This window comes from Mobula birostris, chromosome 1 (assembly GCF_030028105.1).
Source record: "Mobula birostris isolate sMobBir1 chromosome 1, sMobBir1.hap1, whole genome shotgun sequence".
In the NCBI taxonomy this organism is placed as follows: domain Eukaryota; kingdom Metazoa; phylum Chordata; class Chondrichthyes; order Myliobatiformes; family Myliobatidae; genus Mobula; species Mobula birostris.
Genome location: NC_092370.1, coordinates 204,457,989 through 204,484,991, shown reverse-complemented (window position 1 = coordinate 204,484,991; position 27,003 = coordinate 204,457,989). Strand labels below are relative to the sequence as shown.

General features: G+C 40.3%; 1 protein-coding gene across 1 annotated transcript in view; it reads right to left on the bottom strand.

Annotated features, from left to right (window-relative positions):
- LOC140203413 (uncharacterized) overlaps positions 1-27,003 on the bottom strand; it is a 103,807-nt gene that overhangs the window by 4,983 nt on the left and 71,821 nt on the right. Inside the window, exon 7 of the mRNA XM_072269477.1 lies at positions 9,166-25,456. Coding sequence (XP_072125578.1) covers positions 9,166-25,456 — 16,291 coding nt within the window. The remainder of the gene's footprint in view (positions 1-9,165; positions 25,457-27,003) is intronic.

The following is a 27,003-nucleotide window of genomic DNA, read 5'->3' as shown; positions in this document are numbered from 1 at the left end:
AGTAGGGGACCGTGCACAATTCTGATTTGATGGCGACAGACGTCAGAGTACGGAGGAACATCTGGAAAACTTCTGAAATGCCCGCTTCGCTGCCGCTGCTATTGTGTGGTAGCCAGAATTTCCGGAGCAGAAGGCCCCAGAATCCTCGGCTTTGTTTGTTTCAGCGGCTGGGGCGAGGTCAAAGGCGCTTGGCAGAGGATGGCACTTGGGAGGCTGTATCGGAGGGGCTGGTCGGAGGCTCGAAGTTTTCGGACGGGTGGACTCAGTGTCGGCTGTGGTCAGCTGCTTCCCAGGCATCGGCAAGTTGACGGTGCCTGGAGGGTTATGGCAGGGAGTTTCTCCTTTTTGCCACCTGCTATCAGGGACTCGGGAGTCGATCGACTCGGGGACCTTGAGACATTTTTTACCATGCCCATGGTCTGTTCTTTATCAAATTATAGTATTGTTTTGCACTGCTGTAACTATACGTTATAATTACATGGTTCTGTCAGTGTTAGTCTTGGTTTGTCCTGTTTTCTGTGCTATCACTCCGGAGAAACATTGTATCATTTCTTAATGCATGTATGCATTTCTAAATGACAATAAAAGAGGACTGAGTGTTCTCATAATCTAAATCTAAAGAGACACTAGCAGGAAGGACAGCAGAGCAGCAATGGCTGGAGTTTCTTCAAAAAATGAGAGAAGTGCAAGACAGATATAATCCAAATAAGAAGAAATTTTCGAATGGAAGAAGGAAACTACCATGGCTGACAAGTGAAGTCAGAGCCAAAGTAAGAGCAAAAGAGAGGGCATACAAGGAAGCCAAAGCTAGTAGGAAAATATAGAGGACTGGGAAGCTTTTAAAAACTTGCAGAAGGAAACTAAAAAGATCATTAGGAAGGAAAAGATGAATTATGAAAAGAAGATGGCGACTAATATCAAAGAAGATACTAAAAGCTTTTTTAAGTATATAAAGGGTAAAAGAGAGTTGAGGGTAGCTATAGGACCAATAGAAAATGACGCTGGAGTTTGGACTTGATGCTGCAGGACACTATACAATGGTTGTATCATTTGTTGTTGAAGCCACACTTGGAGTACTGTGGATGGTTTTGGTCACCCTGTTATAGGAAAGATGTGGTTAAGCTGAAAAGTGTGCTGAAAAGCTTTATGATGATGTTTCCAGGACTAAAAGGCCTGAGTTAGAGGTGTCAACTATATCTTTTTTTAAAATTACGCTGCCTGACTTGCTGATTTCATTTAGCAGTTTGCTTTTTGTTCCACACCCCAGTTCCTAGTCTCTTGGGTCTCTCTATATTCTGTTCTAAACCCTCTTTACCTATACCATTTTAAAACCTGAATGTGGTTGTTTCATTTATTTAAACTCGCAATAAACTCCAAATGCTGGAATCTGGGGCAACATACAAGGGGCTAGAGGAACTCTGCAAGTCAAGCAACATCTTTGCACAGGAATGGATATTCATTGCTTTTGAAGCAAGACACTTCATCTGAACGTCTGGTCCAGATAGACTCTCAAAGTCCAAATTGTCCGTGCTGACCAAGTTGCCCCATTCAAGCTAGTCCCATTTGACAGTATTAATTCCATAAGCTTCTAAAGCATTTCAATCCATGTATCTGTCCAATTGTCTTTTAAAAATAGCAACTGTATCTGCCTCAATCACTTCCTCTGTCAGCTGATCCCATATAGATACCACACTTAGTGTAAAATTTTGCCCTTCTGGTTCCTCTTAAATCTTTCTCATTTTAAACCTTAAACCTATGCCATCTAGTTCTGATTCCCCAACCCTGGGAAGAAGACTGGGTGCATCCACCCTATCTGTGGCTCTGGATTTTATACACTTTTATAAGAACACCTTCGAGTCTCCTATACTCTAAGTAACAAAGTCCTAGTCTGGCCAACTTTTCTCTATAGTTCAGTGCCTCAAGCCTTGGCAACATCCTTGTAAATTTTTTTCTGTACTCTTTCCATAGCAGGATGACCAAAACTGAACATAATACTCCGAGTGAGGCCTCACCAGCATCCTACACAACTGCACCATCTTCTCAAAATTTTTATATTCAATGCCCTGAGTTAGGAAGGCCAACATGCCAAAAGCTTCTTCATCACCTTGCCCCTCTGTAATTTCACTTTTAGTGAACCATATAAATGTACTACAAGTTCCCTCTGTTGTACAGTACTATCCACAGCCCTGCCATTCACTCTAAAAGTCTTACTTTGAATGAACTTTACAAAATGCAAAACCTCACACTTACTTGAATTAAACTCCATTTGCTATTCCTCAGCCTACTTAGCCAGCTTGAAAAAAAAAATCCCTTTATAATTTTTGATCACCTTCTTTGTCCACTATACCATTTCTTTTAGATGAAGGGTCTTGACACAAAACGTCGACTGTCCATTTCCGTCCATAGATACTGCCTGACCAGCTGAGTTCCTCTAGCATTTTTGTGTGTTATTCCCTTTAGTTCATCAGTACTAGGATTCTTAATATCAATATAAGTGTCTGGGGGAAAAAACAGTGTGTTCTGTAGTATTCTTTGAATGTTGCTTGTATTTTGCCAATATCAAATTTTCTGTTACAGGCCACTAATCCAGTTTCTCCCCATTTGGAGGGGGGGCGGTGGTGGTGGTGGCTGTGCGTGTATGCAATTTTAATTGAAAGTTAAACTCAGGTGTTTCAATAATGTACAAAGCGGGATAGAGGTGTTGTATTTCAAATTGACCGTTACGGAGAGAATAGATGGATGGTGGAGAGAAAAAAATCTACGTTGAAGAGTGATATCAACATTCACCATAAATTGATTGATTGGTAGCCCTGTGATGAAACATCTTTCTTAACTTCAGGTAAGTTAAATTGGTCTGGACACGTAGTGCACAGTAAAAGTGTTATCACACATTAACTGACTGTATTCATAATAGTTCCATGTTATAAAACCATTACTGTATATAAGTCTCAATCACTTCAGCAAGACTTCATTACCCATAATGTCATTTCCAACTGTGCTTCTTTGGAATTCAACATAGTTAATCAATAAATACTTTGATAAAAATAATATAAATAAGCCAGTTTTTAAATCTGCAGACAAATCATCGCAAACTCCACATTGTCAACACTGTCCGCATCAGAAACTGGAAAAGGGAATGTGTTTGTGTACAATCATGAAATGTACTTATATGCTAATGAAGTAGAGGGTGACAACCTTTCATGCGCACCTTAATTCCTTGGTTCGCTAGTAGCAAAAGATGTGTGCATGCATACACGCACACACTTTAGCCGGAACATTGATTGCTACCTGTGTCACATGCTAGTGAGGCCAAAACTAGGAAAATTATACAGTTTAATACATGGCAAAGAAGTTGGTGTAGGAGGGAGGGCATAACATTTTTGGATCTATGGGCTCTCCTCCAAGGAAGGTAGGACAGAAGGGACAGTTTGCACCTGAACTGTAGGGGGACTAATATCCTAGTGGGAAGGTTTGTTAATGCTGCACAGTGGGGTTTAAACTAGAGTTGCAGGGGGGTGGGAATCAAGTACCAGAACAGTTAGTGGAGTGGTTGTGGAGGCAGATGTCAGCAAGACCTCAGACAAAGTCAGGAATCAAAAGGTTGAGCATGGTGCGACTAGTGTCCTGTGCTGTGTATAGTTCAATGCAAGATGTATCATGGGAAAGGTGGATGAGCTCAAGACATGAATAAACACCTGGAATTATGACATTGTAGCCATTCATGAGACTTGGTTGCAGAAGGGGCAGGACTGGCAGCTCAATATTCTGGGGCTCTGTTGTTTTAGATGTGACAGAATGGGAGGGATTAAACGAGGAGGGCTGGCATTACTAGTCACAGCAGTATTCTGTCAGGACAGACTGGAGAACTCGACCAGTGAGGCATTGTAGGTGGAACTGAGAAATAAGAAAGACATGACCACGTTAATGGAGCTATATTACAGTCCACCCAACAGTCCAAGAGATTTAGAGGAACAAATTTGTAAAGAGATCTCAGACTGTTGCAAGAAACATAAGGTTGTTATAGTAGGTGATTTTAACTTTTCACATATTGACTGGGAATCCCATACTGTAAGAGGACTAGATGTGATAGAGTTTGTCAAATGTACTCAGGGAAGTTTCCTTCATCAGCATGTAGAAGTCTCAATGAAAGAGAGTGTGATACTGGATCTGCTATTAAGTGACAGAAGTTTATGTAGGGGAACACTTTGCATCTAGTAACTACAATACTATTAGTTTCAAAGTGAATATGCAAAAAGATAGGTCTGGTCTATGAGTTGAGATTCTAAATTGGAGAAAGGCCAGTTTTGATGGTATCAAAAATGATTTGGCAAGTGTGGATTGGGATAGGCTGTTTTCTGGTAAAGGGGTACTTGGAAAGTGGGAGGCCTTCAAAAATGAAATTTTGAGAGTATAAAGCTTATCTGCGCAAGTCAGAATAAAAGGTAAAGTTAACAAATACAAGGAACCTCGGTTTTCAAGAGATAATGAGGTCCTGGTTAAGAGAAAAAAGAACGTGCACAGGAGGTATAGGGAAGTAGGAACAAATAAGGTGCTTATGGAGTACAAGAAATGCAAGAGAACACTTAAGAAAGAAATCAGGAAGGCTAAAAGAAGGCATGAAGTTGCTCTAGCGGACAAGGTGAAGGATAATCTTAAGGGATTCTACAGGTATGTTAAGAGCAAAAGGATTGCAAGGGATAAAGTTGCTCCTCTGGAAGAATAAAATAGTATTCCATGTGTGGAGCAAGACAGATAGAGAAGATCATAAATGCATTCTTTGCATCTGTATTTACTCGAGAAATGGATAGAGTCGATAGAAGTGAGGCAAAGCAGCATCAACTTCATGAACCCTGTACAGATTATAGAGGAGGAGATGTTTGCTATCTTGAGGCAAATCAGGGTGGACAGTCCCCAGGGCCTGACAAGGTGTTCCTTTGGACCCTACAAGAAGCAAGTGCAGAAATTGGTGGGACCCTTACAGAGATATTTTAAAAAGCCTTAGTAACAGGAGAGGTACCGGAGGATTGCAGGGTAGCCCATGTTAATTGGAGGTTAGCCAATGGAAAACCAGGAAGTTATAAGCTGGTCAGTCTGATGTCAATTATGGGAACGTTATTGGAAGGTATACTAAGGGACCATATATATAAGTATCTAAATAGACATGGTCTGATTAAAGATAGTCAGCATGGCTTTGTGCGTGGTAGATCATGTCTAAGCAATCTTACAGAGTTTTTCAAGGAAGTTACAAGGAAAGAGGATGAGGGCAAGGCAGTGAATGTTGTCTACATGGACTTTAGCACAAGGGAGCTTGATTTCAATGTTTAAAAGAAGTTTGGATAGGTACATGGATAGTAGGAGTATGGAAGGTTATGATCCCCGTGCAAATCAATGGGAGTAGGCAGTCTAAATGGTTTTAGCATGGGCCATCTGGGCTGAAGGTCCTGTTTCTGGGTTGTAGTTCTCTATGACTCTAAACCTTGTTGGTAGAAACCATAGAAACTACAGCACAGAAACAGGCCTTTTGGCCCTTCTCGGCTGTGCGGAACCATTTTCTGCCTAGTCCCACTGACCTGCACACGGACCATATCCCTCCATACACCTCCCATCCATGTATCTGTCCAATTTATTCTTAAATGTTAAAAAAGAACCCGCATTTACCACCTCATCTGGCAGCTCATTCCATACTCGAAATTAAGAAACTGCAAGGGAAAAAGCCCCTAATGGGAATTATATACAGGCCTCTGAACAGTTGCCAGGATGTGGGATACAAATTAAAATGTGAATAGAAAAAGCATGTAAAAGGGCAATGTTGTGACCATCATGGTGGATTTCAATATGACGGTAATTAGGGAAAATCAGGTTGGTGCTGGATCCCAAGAGAAGAAATTTATAGAATACCAATGAGCTTACCAAGCTTTTAAGAGAAGCTTGTGGTTGAGCCCATGAGGGAAAAGATAAGTCTGGATTGGGTTTTGTGTAATGAACCAAATTTAATTAGAAAGCTTATGATAAAGGAACCCTTGAGAAGCAATGATCATAATATACCAGAATTCACACTACAGATTAAGAGGGAGAAGCTAAAATCAGATGTATCGGTATTACAGCTGAGTAAAGGTAACTACAGAGGCATCAGAGAGGAGCTAGCCAAATTTGATTGGAAGGGAACACAGACAGGGATGGACGGTAGAGCAGCAAATGTTAGAGTTTCTGGGAATATTTTGGAAGACTCAGGATTGGTTCTTTCCAAAACAGAAGAAGCATTATAAAGCAAGGGTTCGCAACCTGGGGTCCATGGATCCCTTGGTCAATGGTAAGGCTCCATGGCATAAAAATGGTTGGGAACCTTTCTAAAGTGAGTGTAAGGTAACCGTGGCTGAAAAGAGAAGCCAAAGACAGCATGAAAGCAAAAGTGAGGGCATGGAATATAACAAAAATTAATGGGAAGCTTTTAAAAACCAACAGAAGACAACTATAACAAAGGTTTTTTTTCAAATGTATAAAGTGGAAGCAGTGGACATCAGACCACTGGAAAATGACACTGTAGAGGCAGTAACAATGATCAATGAAATGGTGGACAAACTGAATAAGTATTTTGTGTCAGTCCTCACTGTGGAAGAGACTAACAGCATGTCAGAAATTTGGGAGTGTTGGGACGGAAGTGAGTTTAGTCACTAATACTAAGGAGACAGTGCTTGAAGGCACATGATAAAATAGACTGAAGTCTGTATGGTTTCTTAAGGGGAAATCTTGCCTTACAAATCTGTTGGAACTCTTTGAGGAAATACCAGGCAGGATAGACAAAGGAATGTTAATGGATGTTGCTTGCTTGGATTTTCAGAAGACCTTTGACAAGATGCCAAACACAAGGCTATTAAACATGGTATACAACAAAGATACCAGCATAAGGCAAGGATATCAGATACTGGCAGAAGGCAAAGAATGGGAATTAAGGGGGGATCTTTTCTGGTTGGCTACCAGTGACTACTGGTGAACCGCTGTGTTCAGTATAGGGTCTGCTATTTTCCACATTGTATGCTAATGATCTAGATGATGCAAGTGATGGCTTTTTGACCAAGTTTGCAAATTATGCAAAGATGGGAAGCTTATGTTGAGGAAGCAGGGAGTCTGCAGAAGGACTTGGACTGAGAATGGGCAAAGAGGTGGCATATGGAATCCAGTGCAGAGAAGTGTTGGGTTATGCACTTTGGAAGAAGGAATAAATGCATCAACTATTTTCTAAATAGAGAAGGGAGGGTGAATTCAGAAATTGAAGGTGCAAAGGGACTTGGGAGATCTAGTGCAGGATTCCCTAAAGATTAACTTGCAGGGTTGAATCATTAGTAAGGGAGGCAAATGCATTCATTAGCATTCATTTCAAGATGACTAGAATATTAAAGCATGAATGCAATGCTGAAATATTGGTCAGACCACATTTGGAGTATTGTGAGCTGTTTTGGATCCAATATAAACACAAAATAATCTGCAGATGCTGTGATCAAAGCAACACTTTCAGTACGCTGGATGAACTCAGCAGGTTGGGCAGCATCAGTTAGAAACGATGAGTCGACGTTTCGGGCTAGAACCCTTCGTCAGGACTGAAGAATGAAAGATGGGGAAGGATTTGAAGAATGCTTGTAGCTTCAGTTGAAAGACCAGTAATTTGAAAGACAAATGGGTGGGGATTAATGCGGTGGATCCAGCACATTATCCTCCGCAACTTCCACTACCTTCAACAGGACCCCACCACTAAGCACATCTTTCCCTCTCCACCCCTCTCCACTTTCTGCAGGGATCGATCCCTCTGCGACTCCCTTATCCACACGTCCATCCCCACTGATCTCCCACCCGGCACTTATCCCTGTAAGCGTAAGTGCTACACCTGTCCCTACACCTCATCTCTTGCAGCCATTCAGGGCCCCAAACAGTCCTTCCAGGTGAGACAACACTTCACTTGTGAGTCTTTTAGGGTCATTAATTGCATCCGGTGCTCCCGGTGTGGCCTCCTCTACATCGGTGAAACCCGACGCAGATTGGGGGACTGCTTCGTCGAGCACCTCCGCTCCGTCCGCCACAACAGACAGGATCTCCCGGTAGCCACCCACTTCAACTCTGCTTCCCATTCCCATTCAGATATGTCCATACATGGCTTCCTCTACTGCCATGATGAGGCTAAACTCAGGTTGGATTAGCAACACCTCATATACCATCTAGGTAGTCTCCAGCCCCTTGGTATGAACATAGAATTCTCCAACTTCCGGCAATTCCCTCCCCCTCCCTTCCTCTATCCCTATTTCACTCTGCCCCCTCCCCCAGCTCCCGCATGGTTCCGCTTCCTTCTTCTACTACCCATTGTTTTCAGGGCTATGACGTCACTGCTTCCCCTCCCCCACCCCTTTGTCTTTCAAATTACTAGTCTTTCAACTGAAGCTACAAGCATGCTTCAAATCCTTCCCCATCTTTCACTCTTCAGACTTGACGAAGGGTTCCGGCCCGAAACGTCGACTCATCGTTTCTAACTGATACTGCCCGACCTGCTGAGTTCATCCAGCGTACTGAAAGTGTTGCTTGGATCCAATATGAAAGGATGTGCTGGCATTAGAAAGGGTGGAGAGTTGGTTTTCACGAATGATCCTCAAAATGAAAGTGTTAACATATGAGGAACATTTGATGGCTCTGGGCCTGTACTCACTGGAGTTTAGAAGAATGAGGTGGGAGCTTATTGATCCCACCAGATATTGAACGGCAAAGCCAGAGTGGATGTGGAGATGATGTTTAAAATAGTGGCATTGTCTAAGAAGAGATGGCACAGCCTGAAAATACTGCAGAAGGATGTCCCTTTAAAGCAGAGAAAAGGAGGGATTTCCTTAACCAGAGGATTGTGAACCTTTGGATTTCTTTCCCACAGATGGCACTGGAGAACATTTAAAGTGACAGTTGTTGGTTTGAAAGGGTATAAAAGCTTACGAGGAAAAGGCAAGGGAATAGGATTCAGAGATAAAATAAATCAGCCATGACAGAAAAGTGGATCGCATTTAATAGGCTGAATGGCCTAATTCTGCAACTACGTCTTATAGTATTAATTCCAATGTTCCATTATGAACCGCTGTGTCTATGGTTGGTAATTCGACTGCAAATTTAAAAATTAGATTATATGAATATCAGTACCTGGTTCTCTGGCAGAATCTGAGTCCTGTAAGGGTGAAACAACTTCCTTTGGTGTTGTAAAGCCAAAGTCCACATCTGGAAATGTAAATGTAGAAACTCCAGATGCTTGCATTTTAACTTCTGGCATTTTCAAGTGATCTCCATTCACTGTGTTAACATCTATTGAATCAGTATCCACACTCAGTCTTGCTGCTTCAACATTAAGGCCTGGGCTTTTGAAGCCCACTGGCAAACTTGTAATCTCACTTGTTGTTGCAATATCAGAGGGAATAATTCCAAATTCTGACAATTTAAATTTCGCAATTTTTATTTTTCCTCTGCTTCCTTCATCTTCCTCAACAGCGCTGTCGAGACAAGCTTCAGATTGCGGCGGCAAGATTTCAACAGTTTCACGTTTAACATTCAAAACAGGTGATATTGCAACAGGTGCAGAACTTTCAACAGGCTTTGTCATTGAAACATTTATCTCTGGCTTTTTCACATCCATATCCACCTCTGGACCTTTAAATTTGGGAAGAGATATTCCAAATGAAGGCATTTTCATGGATGGCATTTTAAACTCACCACCATGACTTTTCATCTTCCCATCAGCGGATTCAATATCCACATCTATTTCAGGTGCCTGGATGTCGGTACAAATGGCTTGAAGGTCCTTTGACATTTCTGGTAAGGAAACATCAACATCAGGCTTCTCTATAGCAACATCAATGTCAAATTTACCTTCCACCTTCGAGAGAGATACATCTATTGATGGCTTTTCAATCTTTGGCATTTTTAGACTGACTTCCGGACCCTCCACATGTATACCTCCGACACCAGTTTCACCTTCTAACTTGCCTGGTTGTATATCGCCTTCTGGAATTTTAATATCAGCATCAAGTTTTGGGAGAGTAATATCAGTTTTAGGCAAGCTGACATCAAGACTCATTTTTGGAGATTTAATATCAGGTGCAGAAACTCCAAATTTTGGGAACTTCATTTTCCCTCTTTTGCGTTCAATATCCACTTGCGATGAATCTACATCAACTTCACACTCTGGAGCGGACACTTCAGGCATTTTGCCCTCTATCTCCACTTCAGGCTTTATCATTGAAACATCAATTTCTGACTTTTTTGCGTCCATATCCACCTCTGGATGTTTGAATTTGGGAAGAGATATTCCAAATGATGGCATTTTCATGGATGGCATTCTAAATTTATCACCATGACTTTTGATCTTCCCATCAGCAGATTCAATATCCACATCTATTTCAGGTGCCTGGATGTCAGTACTAATGGCTTGAAGATCCTTTGACATTTCTGGTAAAGAAACATCAACATCAGGCTTCTCTACGGCCACATCAATGTCAACTTTACCTTCCACCTTTGGGAGAGATACATCTATTGATGGCTTTTCAATCTTTGGCATTTTTAGGCTGACTTCTGGACCCTCCACATGTATAACTCTGACACCAGTTTCACCTTCTAACTTGCCTGGTTGTATATCGCCTTCTGGAATTTTAATATCAGCATCAAGTTTTGGGAGAGTAATATCAGTTTTAGGCAAGCTGAAATCAAGACTCATTTTTGGAGATTTAATATCAGGTGCAGAAATTCCAAATTTTGGGACCTTCATTTTCCCTCTTTTGCCTTCAATATCCACTTGCAATGAATCTACATCAACTTCACACTCTGGAGCAGAGACCTCAGGTATTTTGCCCTCGATCTCCACTTCAGGCTTTGTCATTGAAACATCTATGTCTGGCTTTTTTATGTCCATATCCACCTCTGGACCTTTGAATTTGGGAAGAGATATTCCAAATGGTGGCATTTTCATGGATGGTATTTTAAACTTACCACCATGACTTTTGATCTTCCCATCAGCGGCTTCAATATCCACATCTATTTCAGGTGCCTGGATGTCAGTACTAATGGCTTGTAGATCCGTTGACATTTCTGGAACTGAAACCTCAACATCAGGCTTCTCTACGGCCACATCAATTTCAACTTTACCTTCCACCTTCGGGAGAGATACATCTATCGATGGCTTTTCAATCTTTGGCATTTTTAGGCTGACTTCTGGACCCTCCACATGTATACTTCCGACACCAATTTCACCTTCTACCTTGCCTGGTTGTATATCAGCTTCTGGCATTTCAATATCAGCATCAGGTTTTGGGAGAGTAATATCAGTTTTAGGCAAGCTGACATTACGACTCATTTTCGGAGCTTTAATATCAGGTGCAGAAATTCCAAATTTTGGGACTTTCATTTTTCCTCCTTTGACTTCAATATCCACTTGCAATGAATCTACATCAACTTCACATTCTGGAGCGGAGACTTCAGGCATTTTGCCCTCTATCTCCACTTCAGGCTTTGTCATTGAAACATCTATGTATGGCTTTTTCGCGTCCATATCCACCTCTGGACCTTTGAATTTGGAAAGAGATATTCCAAATGATGGCATTTTCATGGATGGCATTTTAAATTTACCACCATGACTTTTCATCTTCAAATCGGCAGATTCAATATCCACATCTATTTCAGGTGCCTGGATGTCAGTACTAATGGCTTGAAGGTCCTTTGACATTTCTGGTAAAGAAACACCAACATCAGGCTTCTCTACGGCCACATCAATGTCAACTTTACCTTCCACCTTCGGGAGAGATACATCTATTGATGGCTTTTCAACCTTTCGCTTTTTTAGACTGACTTCTGGTCCCTGCACATGTATACCTCCGACACCAATTTCACCTTCTACCTTGCCTGGTTGTATATCAGCTTCTGGCATTTCAATATCAGCATCAGGTTTTGGGAGAGTAATATCAGTTTCAGGCAAGCTGACATTAAGACTCGTTTCTGGAGCTTTAATATCAGGTGCAGAAATTCCAAATTTTGGCACCTTAAATTTTGGGACCTTCATTTTCCCTCTTTTGCCTTCAATATCCACTTGCAATGAATCTACATCAACTTCACACTCTGGAGCGGAGACTTCAGGCATTTTGCCTTCTATCTCCACTTCAGGCTTTGTCATTGAAACATCTGTGTCTGGCTTTTTAACGTCCATATCTACCTCTGGACCTTTAAATTTGGGAAGAGATATTCCAAATGATGGCATTTTCATGGATGGCATTTTAAACTTACCACCATGACTTTTCATCTTCCCATCGGCAGATTCAATATCCACATGTATTTCAGGTGCCTGGATGTCAGTACTAATGGCTTGTAGATCCATTGACATTTCTGGAACTGAAACATCAACATCAGGCTTCTCTACGGCCACATCAATGTCAACTTTACCTTCCACCTTCGGGAGAGATACATCTATCGATGGCTTTTCAATCTTTGGCATTTTTAGGCTGACTTCTGGACCCTCCACATGTATACCTCCGACACCAATTTCACCTTCTAACTTGCCTGTTTGTATATCGCCTTCTGGAATTTTAATATCAGCATCAGGTTTTGGGAGAGTAATATCAGTTTTAGGCAAGCTGACATCAAGACTCATTTTTGGAGCTTTAATATCAGGTGCAGAAATTTCAAATTTTGGGACCTTCATTTTCCCTCTTTTGACTTCAATATCCACTTGCAATGAATCTACATCAACTTCACACTCTGGAGCGGAGACTTCAGGCATTTTGCCCTCTATCTCCACTTCAGGCTTTGTCATTGAAACATCTATGTATGGCTTTTTCGCGTCCATATCCACCTCTGGACCTTTGAATTTGGGAAGAGGTATTCCAAATGATGGCATTTTCATGGATGGCATTTTAAACTTACCACCATGACTTTTGATCTTCCCATCAGCGGCTTCAATATCCACATCTATTTCAGGTGCCTGGATGTCAGTACTAATGGCTTGTAGATCCGTTGACATTTCTGGAACTGAAACCTCAACATCAGGCTTCTCTACGGCCACATCAATGTCAACCTTACCTTCCACCTTCGGGAGAGATACATCTATCGATGGCTTTTCAATCTTTGGCATTTTTAGGCTTACTTCTGGACCCTCCACATGTATACCTCCGACACCAATTTCACCTTCTAACTTGCCTGGTTGTATATCAGCTTCTGGCATTTCAATATCAGCATCAGGTTTTAGGAGAGTAATATCAGTTTTAGGCAAGCTGACATCAAGACTCATTTTCGGAGCTTTAATATCAGGTGCAGAAGTTCCAAATTTTGGCATCTTAAATTTTGGGACCTTCATTTTCCCTCTTTTACCTTCAATATCCACTTGCAATGAATCTACATCAACCTCACACTCTGGAGCGGAGACTTCAGGTATTTTACCCTCTATCTCCACTTCAGGCTTTATCATTGAAACATCTATGTCTGGCTTTTTTACGTCCATATCCACCTCTGGACCTTTGAATATGGGAAGAGATATTCCAAATGATGGCATTTTCATGGATGGCTTTTTAAATTTACCACCATGACTTTTCATCTTCCCATCAGCAGATTCAATATCCACATCTATTTCAGGTGCCTGGATGTCAGTACTAATGGCTTGAAAGTCCTTTGACATTTCTGGTAAAGAAACATCAACATCAGGCTTTTCTACGGCTATATCAATGTCAACCTTACCTTCCACCTTCGGGAGAGAAACATCTATTGATGGCTTTTCAATCTTTGGCATTTTTAGACTGACTTCAGGACCCTCCACATGTATACTTCCGACACCAATTTCACCTTCTAACTTGCCTGGTTGTATATCGCCTTCTGGAATTTTAATATCAGCATCAGGTTTTGGGAGAGTAATATCAGTTTTAGGCAAGCTGACATCAAGACTCATTTTCGGTGTTTTAATATCAGGTGCAGAAATTCCAAATTTAGGCACTTTCATTTTTCCTCTTTTGCCTTCAATATCCACTTGCAATGAACCCACATCAAGTTCACACTCAGGAGCGGACACTTCAGGCATTTTGCCCTCGATCTCCACTTCAGGCTTTCTCATTGAAACATCTATGTCTGGCTTTTTTACGTCCATATCCACCTCTGGACCTTTGAATTTGGGAAGAGATATTCCAAATGATGGCATTTTCATGGATGGCATTTTAAACTTACCACCATGACTTTTGATCTTCCCATCAGCGGCTTCAATATCCACACCTATTTCAGGTGCCTGGATGTCAGTACTAATGGCTTGTAGATCCGTTGACATTTCTGGAACTGAAACATCAACATCAGGCTTCTCTACGGCCACATCAATGTCAACTTTACCTTCCACCTTTGGGAGAGATACATCTATCGATGGCTTTTCAATCTTTGGCTTTTTTAGACTGACTTCCGGACCCTGCACATGTATACCTCCGACACCAATTTCACCTTCTAACTTGCCTGGTTGTATATCGCCTTCTCGAATTTTAATATCAGCATCAGGTTTTGGGAGAGTAATATCAGTTTTAGGCAAGCTGACATCAAGACTCATTTTCGGTGTTTTAATATCAGGTGCAGAAATTCCAAATTTTGGCACTTTCATTTTTCCTCTTTTGCCTTCAATATCCACTTGCAATGAATCCACATCAAGTTCACACTCAGGAGCGGACAAATCACGCATTTTGCCCTTGATCTCCACTTCAGGCTTTGTCATTGAAACATCTATGTCTGGCTTTTTCGCGTCCATATCCACCTCTGGACCTTTGAATTTGGGTAGAGATATTCCAAATGATGGCATTTTCATGGATGGCATTCTAAATTTACCACCATGACTTTTCGTTTTCCCATCAGCAGATTCAATATCCACGTCTATTTCAGGTGCCTGGATGTCAGTACTAATGGCTTGAAGGTCCTTTGACATTTCTGGTAAAGAAACATCAACACCAGGCTTTTCTACGGCTACATCAATGTCAACTTTACCTTCCACCTTTGGAAGAGATACATCTGTTGATGGCTTTTCAATCTTTGGCATTTTTAGACTGACTTCTGGACCCTCCACATGTATACCTCCAACACCAATTTCACCTTCTAACTTGCCTAGTTGTATATCGCCTTCTGGAATTTTAATATCAGCATCAAGTTTTGGGAGAGTAATATCAGTTTTAGGCAAGCTGACATCAAGACTCATTTTCGGAGCTTTAATATCAAGTGCAGAAGTTCCAAATTTTGGCACCTTAAATTTTGGGACCTTCATTTTCCCTCTTTTACCTTCAATATCCACTTGCAATGAATCTACATCAACTTCACACTCCGGAGCGGAGACTTCAGGCATTTTGCCCTCTATCTCCACTTCATGCTTTGTCATTGAAACATCTATGTCTGGCTTTTTTACGTCCATATCCACCTCTGGACCTTTGAATTTGGGAAGAGATATTCCAAATGATGGCATTTTCATGGATGGCATTTTAAATTTACCACCATGACTTTTCATCTTCCCATCAGCAGATTCAATATCCACATCTATTTCAGGTGCCTGGATGTCAGTACTAATGGCTTGAAGGTCCTTTGACATTTCTGGAACTGAAACCTCAACATCAGGCTTCTCTACGGCCACATCAATGTCAACCTTACCTTCCACCTTCGGGAGAGATACATCTATCGATGGCTTTTCAATCTTTGGCATTTTTAGGCTTACTTCTGGACCCTCCACATGTATACCTCCGACACCAATTTCACCTTCTAACTTGCCTGGTTGTATATCAGCTTCTGGCATTTCAATATCAGCATCAGGTTTTGGGAGAGTAATATCAGTTTTAGGCAAGCTGACATCAAGACTCATTTTCAGAACTTTAGTATCAGGTGCAGAAGTTCCAAATTTTGGCATCTTAAATTTTGGGACCTTCATTTTCCCTCTTTTACCTTCAATATCCACTTGCAATGAATCTACATCAACTTCACACTCTGGAGCGGAGACTTCAGGTATTTTACCCTCTATCTCCACTTCAGGCTTTGTCATTGAAACATCTATGTCTGGCTTTTTTACGTCCATATCCACCTCTGGACCTTTGAATTTGGGAAGAGATATTCCAAATGATGGCATTTTCATGGATGGCATTTTAAATTTACCAGCATGACTTTTCACCTTCCCATCAGCAGATTCAATATCCACATCTATTTCAGGTGCCTGGATGTCAGTACTAATGGCTTGAAGGTCCTTTGACATTTCTGGAACTGAAACCTCAACATCAGGCTTCTCTACGGCCACATCAATGTCAACCTTACCTTCCACCTTCGGGAGAGATACATCTATCGATGGCTTTTCAATCTTTGGCATTTTTAGGCTTACTTCTGGACCCTCCACATGTATACCTCCGACACCAATTTCACCTTCTAACTTGCCTGGTTGTATATCAGCTTCTGGCATTTCAATATCAGCATCAGGTTTTGGGAGAGTAATATCAGTTTTAGGCAAGCTGACATCAAGACTCATTTTCAGAACTTTAGTATCAGGTGCAGAAGTTCCAAATTTTGGCATCTTAAATTTTGGGACCTTCATTTTCCCTCTTTTACCTTCAATATCCACTTGCAATGAATCTACATCAACCTCACACTCTGGAGCGGAGACTTCAGGTATTTTACCCTCTATCTCCACTTCAGGCTTTGTCATTGAAACATCTATGTCTGGCTTTTTTACGTCCATATCCACCTCTGGACCTTTGAATTTGGGAAGAGATATTCCAAATGATGGCATTTTCATGGATGGCATTTTAAATTTACCACCATGACTTTTCATCTTCCCATCAGCAGATTCAATATCCACATCTATTTCAGGTGCCTGGATGTCAGTACTAATGGCTTGAAGGTCCTTTGACATTTCTGGAACTGAAACCTCAACATCAGGCTTCTCTACGGCCACATCAATGTCAACCTTACCTTCCACCTTCGGGAGAGATACATCTATCGATGGCTTTTCAATCTTTGGCATTTTTAGGCTTACTTCTGGACCCTCCACATGTATACCTCCGACACCAATTTCACCTTCTAACTTGCCTGGTTGTATATCAGCTTCTGGCATTTCAATATCAGCATCAGGTTTTGGGAGAGTAATATCAGTTTTAGGCAAGCTGACATCAAGACTCATTTTCGGAACTTTAGTATCAGGTGCAGAAGTTCCAAATTTTGGCATCTTAAATTTTGGGACCTTCATTTTCCCTCTTTTACCTTCAATATCCACTTGCAATGAATCTACATCAACTTCACACTCTGGAGCGGAGACTTCAGGTATTTTACCCTCTATCTCCACTTCAGGCTTTGTTATTGAAACATCTATGTCTGGCTTTTTTACGTCCATATCCACCTCTGGACCTTTGAATTTGGGAAGAGATATTCCAAATGATGGCATTTTCATGGACGGCATTTTAAATTTACCACCATGACTTTTCATCTTCCCATCAGCAGATTCAATATCCACATCTATTTCAGGTGCCTGGATGTCAGTACTAATGGCTTGAAGGTCCTTTGACATTTCTGGTAAAGAAACATCAACATCAGACTTTTCTACAGCTACATCAATGCCAACTTTACCGTCCACCTTCGGGAGAGATACATCTGTTGATGGCTTTTCAATCTTTGGCATTTTTAGACTGACTTCAGGATCCTCCACATGTATACTTCCGACACCAATTTCACCTTCTAACTTGCCTGGTTGTATATCGCCTTCTGGAATTTTAATATCAGCATCAGGTTTTGGGAGAGTAATATCAGTTTTAGGCAAGCTGACATCAAGACTCATTTTCGGAGCTTTAATATCAGGTGCAGAAGTTCCAAATTTTGGCATCTTAAATTTTGGGACCTTCATTTTCCCTCTTTTACCTTCAATATCCACTTGCAATGAATCTACATCAACTTCACACTCTGGAGCGGAGACTTCAGGTATTTTACCCTCTATCTCCACTTCAGGCTTTGTCATTGAAACATCTATGTCTGGCTTTTGTACGTCCATATCCACCTCTGGACCTTTGAATTTGGGAAGAGATATTCCAAATGATGGCATTTTCATGGATGGCATTTTAAATTTACCACCATGACTTTTCATCTTCCCATCAGCAGATTCAATATCCACAGCTATTTCAGGTGCCTGGATGTCAGTACTAATGGCTTGAAGGTCTTTTGACATTTCTGGTAAAGAAACATCAACATCAGACTTTTCTACAGCTACATCAATGCCAACTTTACCGTCCACCTTCGGGAGAGATACATCTGTTGATGGCTTTTCAATCTTTGGCATTTTTAGACTGACTTCAGGATCCTCCACATGTATACTTCCGACACCAATTTCACCTTCTAACTTGCCTGGTTGTATATCGCCTTCTGGAATTTTAATATCAGCATCAGGTTTTGGGAGAGTAATATCAGTTTTAGGCAAGCTGACATCAAGACTCATTTTCGGTGTTTTAATATCAGGTGCAGAAATTCCAAATTTTGGCACTTTCATTTTTCCTCTTTTGCCTTCAATATCCACTTGCAATGAACCCACATCAAGTTCACACTCAGGAGCAGACACTTCAGGCATTTTGCCCTCGATCTCCACTTCAGGCTTTCTCATTGAAACATCTATGTCTGGCTTTTTTGCGTCCATATCCACCTCTGGACCTTTGAATTTGGGAAGAGATATTCCAAATGATGGCATTTTCATGGATGGCATTTTAAATTTACCACCATGACTTTTCATCTTCCCATCAGCAGATTCAATATCCACATCTATTTCAGGTGCCTGGATGTCAGTACTAATGGCTTGAAAGTCCTTTGACATTTCTGGTAAAGAAACGTCAACATCAGGCTTTTCTACGGCTATATCAATGTCAACCTTACCTTCCACGTTCAGGAGAGAAACATCTATTGATGGCTTTTCAATCTTTGGCATTTTTAGACTGACTTCAGGACCCTCCACATGTATACCTCCGACACCAATTTCACCTTCTAACTTGTCTGGTTGTATATCGCCTTCTCCAATTTTAATATCAGCATCAGGTTTTGGGAGAGTAATATCAGTTTTAGGCAAGCTGACATCAACACTCATTTTCGGAGCTTTAATATCAGGTGCAGAAATTCCAAATTTTGGCACCTTAAATTTTGGGACCTTCATTTTCCCTCTTTTGCCTTCAATATCCACTTGCAATGAATCTACATCAACTTCACACTCTGGAGCGGAGACTTCAGGCATTTTGCCCTCTATCTCCACTTCAGGCTTTGTCATTGAAACATTTATGTCTGGCTTTTTTACGTCCATATCCACCTCTGGACCTTTGAATTTGGGAAGAGATATTCCAAATGATGGCATTTTCATGGATGGCATTTTAAACTTACCACCATGACTTTTGATCTTCCCATCAGCGGCTTCAATATCCACACCTATTTGAGGTGCCTGGGTGTCAGTACTAATGGCTTGTAGATCCGTTGACATTTCTGGAACTGAAACATCAACATCAGGCTTCTCTACAGCCACATCAATGTCAACTTTACCTTCCACCTTCGGGAGAGATACATCTATTGGCTTTTCAATCTTTGGCTTTTTTAGACTGACTTCCGGACCCTGCACATGTATACCTCCGACACCAATTTCACCTTCTAACTTGCCTGGTTGTATATCGCCTTCTGGAATTTTAATATCAGCATCAGTTTTTGGGAGAGTAATATCAGTTTTAGGCAAGCTGACATCAAGACTCATTTTCGGTGTTTTAATATCAGGTGCAGAAATTCCAAATTTTGGCACTTTCATTTTTCCTCTTTTGCCTTCAATATCCACTTGCAATGAATCCACATCAAGTTCACACTCAGGAGCGGACACTTCAGGCATTTTGCCCTCGATCTCCACTTCAGGCTTTGTCATTGAAACATCTATGTCTGGCTTTTTCGCGTCCATATCCACCTCTGGACCTTTGAATTTGGGTAGAGATATTCCAAATGATGGCATTTTCATGGATGGCATTCTAAATTTACCACCATGACTTTTCGTTTTCCCATCAGCAGATTCAATATCCACGTCTATTTCAGGTGCCTGGATGTCAGTACTAATGGCTTGAAGGTCCTTTGACATTTCTGGTAAAGAAACATCAACATCAGGCTTTTCTACGGCTACATCAATGTCAACTTTACCTTCCACCTTTGGAAGAGATACATCTGTTGATGGCTTTTCAATCTTTGGCATTTTTAGACTGACTTCTGGACCCTCCACATGTATACCTCCGACACCAATTTCACCTTCTAACTTGCCTAGTTGTATATCGCCTTCTGGAATTTTAATATCAGCATCAAGTTTTGGGAGAGTAATATCAGTTTTAGGCAAGCTGACATCAAGACTCATTTTCGGAGCTTTAATATCAGGTGCAGAAGTTCCAAATTTTGGCACCTTAAATTTTGGGACCTTCATTTTCCCTCTTTTACCTTCAATATCCACTTGCAATGAATCTACATCAACTTCACACTCTGGAGCGGAGACTTCAGGCATTTTGCCCTCTATCTCCACTTCATGCTTTGTCATTGAAACATCTATGTCTGGCTTTTTTACGTCCATATCCACCTCTGGACCTTTGAATTTGGGAAGAGATATTCCAAATGATGGCATTTTCATGGATGGCATTTTAAACTTACCACCATGACTTTTGATCTTCCCATCAGCGGCTTCAATATCCACATCTATTTCAGGTGCCTGGATGTCAGTACTAATGGCTTGTAGATCCGTTGACATTTCTGGAACTGAAACCTCAACATCAGGCTTCTCTACGGCCACATCAATGTCAACTTTACCTTCCACCTTCGGGAGAGATACATCTATCGATGGCTTTTCAATCTTTGGCATTTTTAGGCTTACTTCTGGACCCTCCACATGTATACCTCCGACACCAATTTCACCTTCTAACTTGCCTGGTTGTATATCAGCTTCTGGCATTTCAATATCAGCATCAGGTTTTGGGAGAGTAATATCAGTTTTAGGCAAGCTGACATCAAGACTCATTTTCGGAGCTTTAATATCAGGTGCAGAAATTCCAAATTTTGGCACCTTAAATTTTGGGACCTTCATTTTCCCTCTTTTGCCTTCAATATCCACTTGCAATGAATCTACATCAACTTCACACTCTGGAGCGGAGACTTCAGGCATTTTGCCCTCTATCTCCACTTCAGGCTTTGTCATTGAAACATTTATGTCTGGCTTTTTTACGTCCATATCCACCTCTGGACCTTTGAATTTGGGAAGAGATATTCCAAATGATGGCATTTTCATGGATGGCATTTTAAACTTACCACCATGACTTTTGATCTTCCCATCAGCAGATTCAATATCAACATCTATTTCAGGTGCCTGGATGTCAGTACTAATGGCTTGAAAGTCCTTTGACATTTCTGGTAAAGAAACATCAACATCAGGCTTTTCTACGGCTATATCAATGTCAACCTTACCTTCCACCTTCGGGAGAGAAACATCTATTGATGGCTTTTCAATCTTTGGCATTTTTAGACTGACTTCAGGACCCTCCACATGTATACCTCCGACACCAATTTCACCTTCTAACTTGCCTGGTTGTTTATCGCCTTCTGGAATTTTAATATCAGCATCAGGTTTTGGGAGAGTAATATCAGTTTTAGGCAAGCTGACATCAAGACTCATTTTCGGTGTTTTAATGTCAGGTGCAGAAATTCCAAATTTTGGCACTTTCATTTTTCCTCTTTTGCCTTCAATATCCACTTGCAATGAACCCACATCAAGTTCACACTCAGGAGCGGACACTTCAGGCATTTTGCCCTCGATCTCCACTTCAGGCTTTCTCATTGAAACATCTATGTCTGGCTTTTTCGCGTCCATGTCCACCTCTGGACCTTTGAATTTGGGAAGAGATATTCCAAATGATGGCATTTTCATGGATGGCATTTTAAATTTACCACCATGACTTTTCATCTTCCCATCAGCAGATTCAATATCCACATCTATTTCAGGTGCCTGGATGTCAGTGGTAATGGCTTGAAAGTCCTTTGACATTTCTGGTAAAGAAACATCAACATCAGGCTTTTCTACGGCTATATCAATGTCAACCTTACCTTCCACCTTCGGGAGAGAAACATCTATTGATGGCTTTTCAATCTTTGGCATTTTTAGACTGACTTCAGGACCCTCCACATGTATACCTCCGACACCAATTTCACCTTCTAACTTGCCTGGTTGTATATCGCCTTCTGGAATTTTAATATCAGCATCAGGTTTTGGGAGAGTAATATCAGTTTTAGGCAAGCTGACATCAAGACTCATTTTCGGAGCTTTAATATCAGGTGCAGAAATTCCAAATTTTGACACCTTAAATTTTGGGACCTTCATTTTCCCTCTTTTGCCTTCAATATCCACTTGCAATGAATCTACATCAACTTCACACTCTGGAGCGGAGACTTCAGGCATTTTGCCCTCTATCTCCACTTCAGGCTTTGTCATTGAAACATTTATGTCTGGCTTTTTTACGTCCATATCCACCTCTGGACCTTTGAATTTGGGAAGAGATATTCCAAATGATGGCATTTTCATGGATGGCATTTTAAACTTACCACCATGACTTTTGATCTTCCCATCAGCAGCTTCAATATCCACACCTATTTCAGGTGCCTGGATGTCAGTACTAATGGCTTGTAGATCCGTTGACATTTCTGGAACTGAAACATCAACATCAGGCTTCTCTACGGCCACATCAATGTCAACTTTACCTTCCACCTTTGGGAGAGATACATCTATTGATGGCTTTTCAATCTTTGGCTTTTTTAGACTGACTTCCGGACCCTGCACATGTATACCTCCGACACCAATTTCACCTTCTAACTTGCCTGGTTGTATATCGCCTTCTCGAATTTTAATATCAGCATCAGGTTTTGGGAGAGTAATATCAGTTTTAGGCAAGCTGACATCAAGACTCATTTTCGGTGTTTTAATATCAGGTGTAGAAATTCCAAATTTTGGCACTTTCATTTTTCCTCTTTTGCCTTCAATATCCACTTGCAATGAATCCACATCAAGTTCACACTCAGGAGCGGACACTTCAGGCATTTTGCCCTCGATCTCCACTTCAGGCTTTGTCATTGAAACATCTATGTCTGGCTTTTTCGCGTCCATATCCACCTCTGGACCTTTGAATTTGGGTAGAGATATTCCAAATGATGGCATTTTCATGGATGGCATTTTAAACTTACCACCCTGACGTTTGGTCTTACCGTCGGTGGATTCAATATCCACATCTATTTCAGGTGCCTGGATTTCAGCACGAATGGCTTGAAGGTCCTTTGACATTTCTGGTAAAGAAACATCAATATCAGGCTTCTCTACGGCTGCATCTTTCTCAATTTTACCTTCCACCTTCGGAAGAGATACATCTATTGATGGCTTTTCAACCTTTGGCATTTTTAGACTGCCTTCTGGACCCTCCATATTTATACCTCTGACACCAGTTTCACCTTCTGACTTCGCTGGTTGTAAATTGGCTTCTGGAATTTTAATATCAATGTTAGGTTTTGGGTGCGAAATATCAACTTTTGGCAAGCTGCATTCAAGACTCATTTTTGGTGCTTTAATATCATTTGCAGAAATTCCAAGTTTTCGCCCTTTAAATTTGGGGAGCTTTGTAATCCCTTTTTTGCCTTCAGTATCTAGTTGTGGTGCATCTATATCAAGTTCACACTTTGGAGCAGCTATCTCAAGCATTTTTCCCTCTATCTCCATGTCAGTGTCTTTCTGTGAATTGACTAATTTTGGCTTTTTTCCATCTATGTCACTTTCTGGACCTTTGAATTTGGGAATAGAAACCCCAAAGGTTTGTGATTTCATGACTGGCTTTTTGAACTGATCATCATGGCTTTTCATCTTCATGTCATCTGATTCAATGTCTACATCTATTGTTGGAGCCTTCTGATCCATTGATGTTTCTTTTATTGAAATTTCATATTTGGGCTTCTCTATTCCTCCATCGACATCAAGTTTACCTCTCTGCTTTAGCTCTGCCTCAGCTTTTGGGAAGGAAATGCCTTGTTTGGTCTGACTGATATTAAGGCTTCTATTTGGAGTTCCAATATCAGGTGCAGATATTGCCATTTTTGGTCCTTCATGAATGTCAGATAGCTTGGCTTCAATGTTTGTATCCATTTGTTGAGATGGGGAAATTTGATATTTCTGGCTTTTGTTTTTTGATGTTTTTGATTTACTCCCTTTTTTGAGGTGTTTGCCTGAAATTGCTTTTGAGTTCACTGGATGGTTACTACTTTCTGTCATGAGCTCACTGTCCTTGATTTCACCTTGATTGTTGCTCACGGATATTGCACTGTCATTTTGCTTTATCATGATATTCTGTTCCGGTACAATAGTTTGTTGCGCATTTGGTCCACTCTTTTGCTCATTCAACTTGTGTCGTACTTTTTTTTCTTCCATTAATGTAACAGTATATTCACTGCTTGCATGTGTCATGTCATCTTTGATTAGACTGACATCAATGGCAAGAGTAGAAGATGTGGACTCAGTTTGAGAGTTTTTATCTTTTGTTTCATTCATTTCCTGTTCTTTAATTTTCTGCTGCTTTTCAACCTTGGCTGTTTTGTTTTGTATTTCAAAAGCTTGCATTGAAATGTCAGTAACTTCCTTGCTTGTGCTTGTATCATACTCCTTTGGTAATGGTAAAATATCATCAGCCTTTACATCTGTAATGCTTTGTGAAATATCCTGTAGCATTGCTTGAGAACATGTTCTTTCCTCTGGTAATTGATATGCTGTATTCTGTGTTGTTAGAATTGGTTCAGGAAGTACAAATTTAGCTATTTTGAGTTTAGGTATTTTCGCTTTAGATTCACTATTAATATTATCATATTCCATTTGTTCACTCTGATTAGCCAGCAATTGTTTAGTTTGAGTTGTGGTTATCATTATGGTGTTTGATTTTTCTTGTGTACCATGTACATTTGTTTGCAAATTGGCACATTCCACAACAGTGGAATCCTTCATTCCAATCAAAATTTCGTGCTTTACGTCTTCACAAGCTTCTTTGTTCTCTGTGTTTATATCTTTTGTACCCATATGTGGTAATTTTATTTTCCTTCTTGTTTTTTTCGCTTTCTGTGGGCTTTGTACTGGTTTTAAATGGGTTTTGATATCTGTGCCTGTAGCAGTGACATCATCCTGAACATGTTCTCCTGGCTCTGATAAGCTGTGAGATCTGACCAGTTTTTGTGTCTTTGATTTTTTAAAAGCTGGGAATTTGGGGCAGGAAAAGGTGATATCAGGTACATCCGTCTTCTTTGTCTTCCCCTTCTTGATGGTTTGTTGAATTTGTGGTCCTTTTGTATTCAATTCTTCGGCAATACCTCTTGCTTTTGATTTACTTCCATACAGTTTTATGAAAAAGTCTTCATCAGGCCCCTGAGGGAAGATATGGGTAGTTATTTTAAAGGTACTGAATATAAAACTTAGCTGATTTATAAGAAGACAATAAGTATTGCCACCTTTTAATAATTTTATATCTTTTAAATTATTCAATAGAATGTAAATAGCCATTTTTTCCTCAACTGTAACAAAGAAGTATCCATAAGTTTTACAATTTTGTAATGCATGTTTGTGCATTATATGTTATTTTTCCTGACTTGCCCTAATTATTGATAACAGAGTGTACAAACATGTAAGGAAAAGGAAGTAAAATATATGATCAGGAGTAAGTATGAAATATCATTGAGCCTTTTTTCGTGTCTAATATGAGCATAATTGTTCTGATCTATTACCTTCTACTGGCCAATTTCATTTTCCTGCTGAATTGTCCTTGATTCCCCTATGGACTAAAATTTTATCTTACCCTTAGCAACTGAGCAATTAATAGATTTACAACCCTCTGCGATAAGTTATTAGTCCTCATCACAATTTTATCTGGTTGACCTTTAATCTTGAAAATGTATTTCCTAATTTCAGACACAGGTAGGTTTCCTCTGGGTGATCTGATTTCCTCTCACAGTCCAAAGGCGTAGTAGTTAGTAGTGTTGCATAATTAATTTTTAAGTAATATTGTAAATATGTTGTTGATTAAGCATTGTTTGTTTAAAATAATTCATTATGGGTTATATGTAAAAGTATGCAAATTGCATCTGTCATGATGCTACCACATGATACATGCATGCCTTACAAAGTAAAAAAAAATGAAGTTAGACTCACATTATGTTTTATACTCACATTATGTCCATGTTTTCCTGCCAATTAGTTTTATGTTTTGGATTTACAAAACGTAACAGTGACAATGAGAAAGTTTTAAACAAATCTGGGGTGACTACTGTTATGTTTGTACAACTACATATCAATAAATAAAGGGACATACACAGAGGTGATGTTAACTTGTATATTCACTTTGCAGAGAAAGCCACAAATCAATGCACGTAAGTTATCGGTTGATAATTAGTGCTAAGGGGAGTTTTTGCACTAAAAGAAAGAGATCTGTACACAACAACTACCTACCTGTTGAAGTGCAGCAAGATATTCAAGTTTTTAAAAAGCGCATTGAGAAAGAGTTGAGTTAAAAAATACACCGCATGTTTCTTTTTCTTTGGAGAAAAACAGTGAGTGTCAGGTGATAATATTCTTAAAAAAAAAGCAGAGATAGCTGGCTACTTTGGAAAGATTTATTCCACAAAAGGTAACTGGAATATGTATACTGAGCAGTTTGAGCAATATTTCAAAGCAAATGGAATAGCTAATGAGAAACAGGTACAAGTTTTGCTGAGTGCATTGGGTGGAAAAGCATACAGTTTGACTCCTCCAACCAAACCAGACAAAATGAGTTTTACTGATATCTTGAAAGTAATGCAAGAACACTTAGAACTGAAACCATTATTGATTGCAGAATGCTTTTGGTTTCATAAATGGAATCAAAAAGAAGGGGAGTCCATTTTAACATACATGGCAGAATTGAAGATATTGTCTAAGCA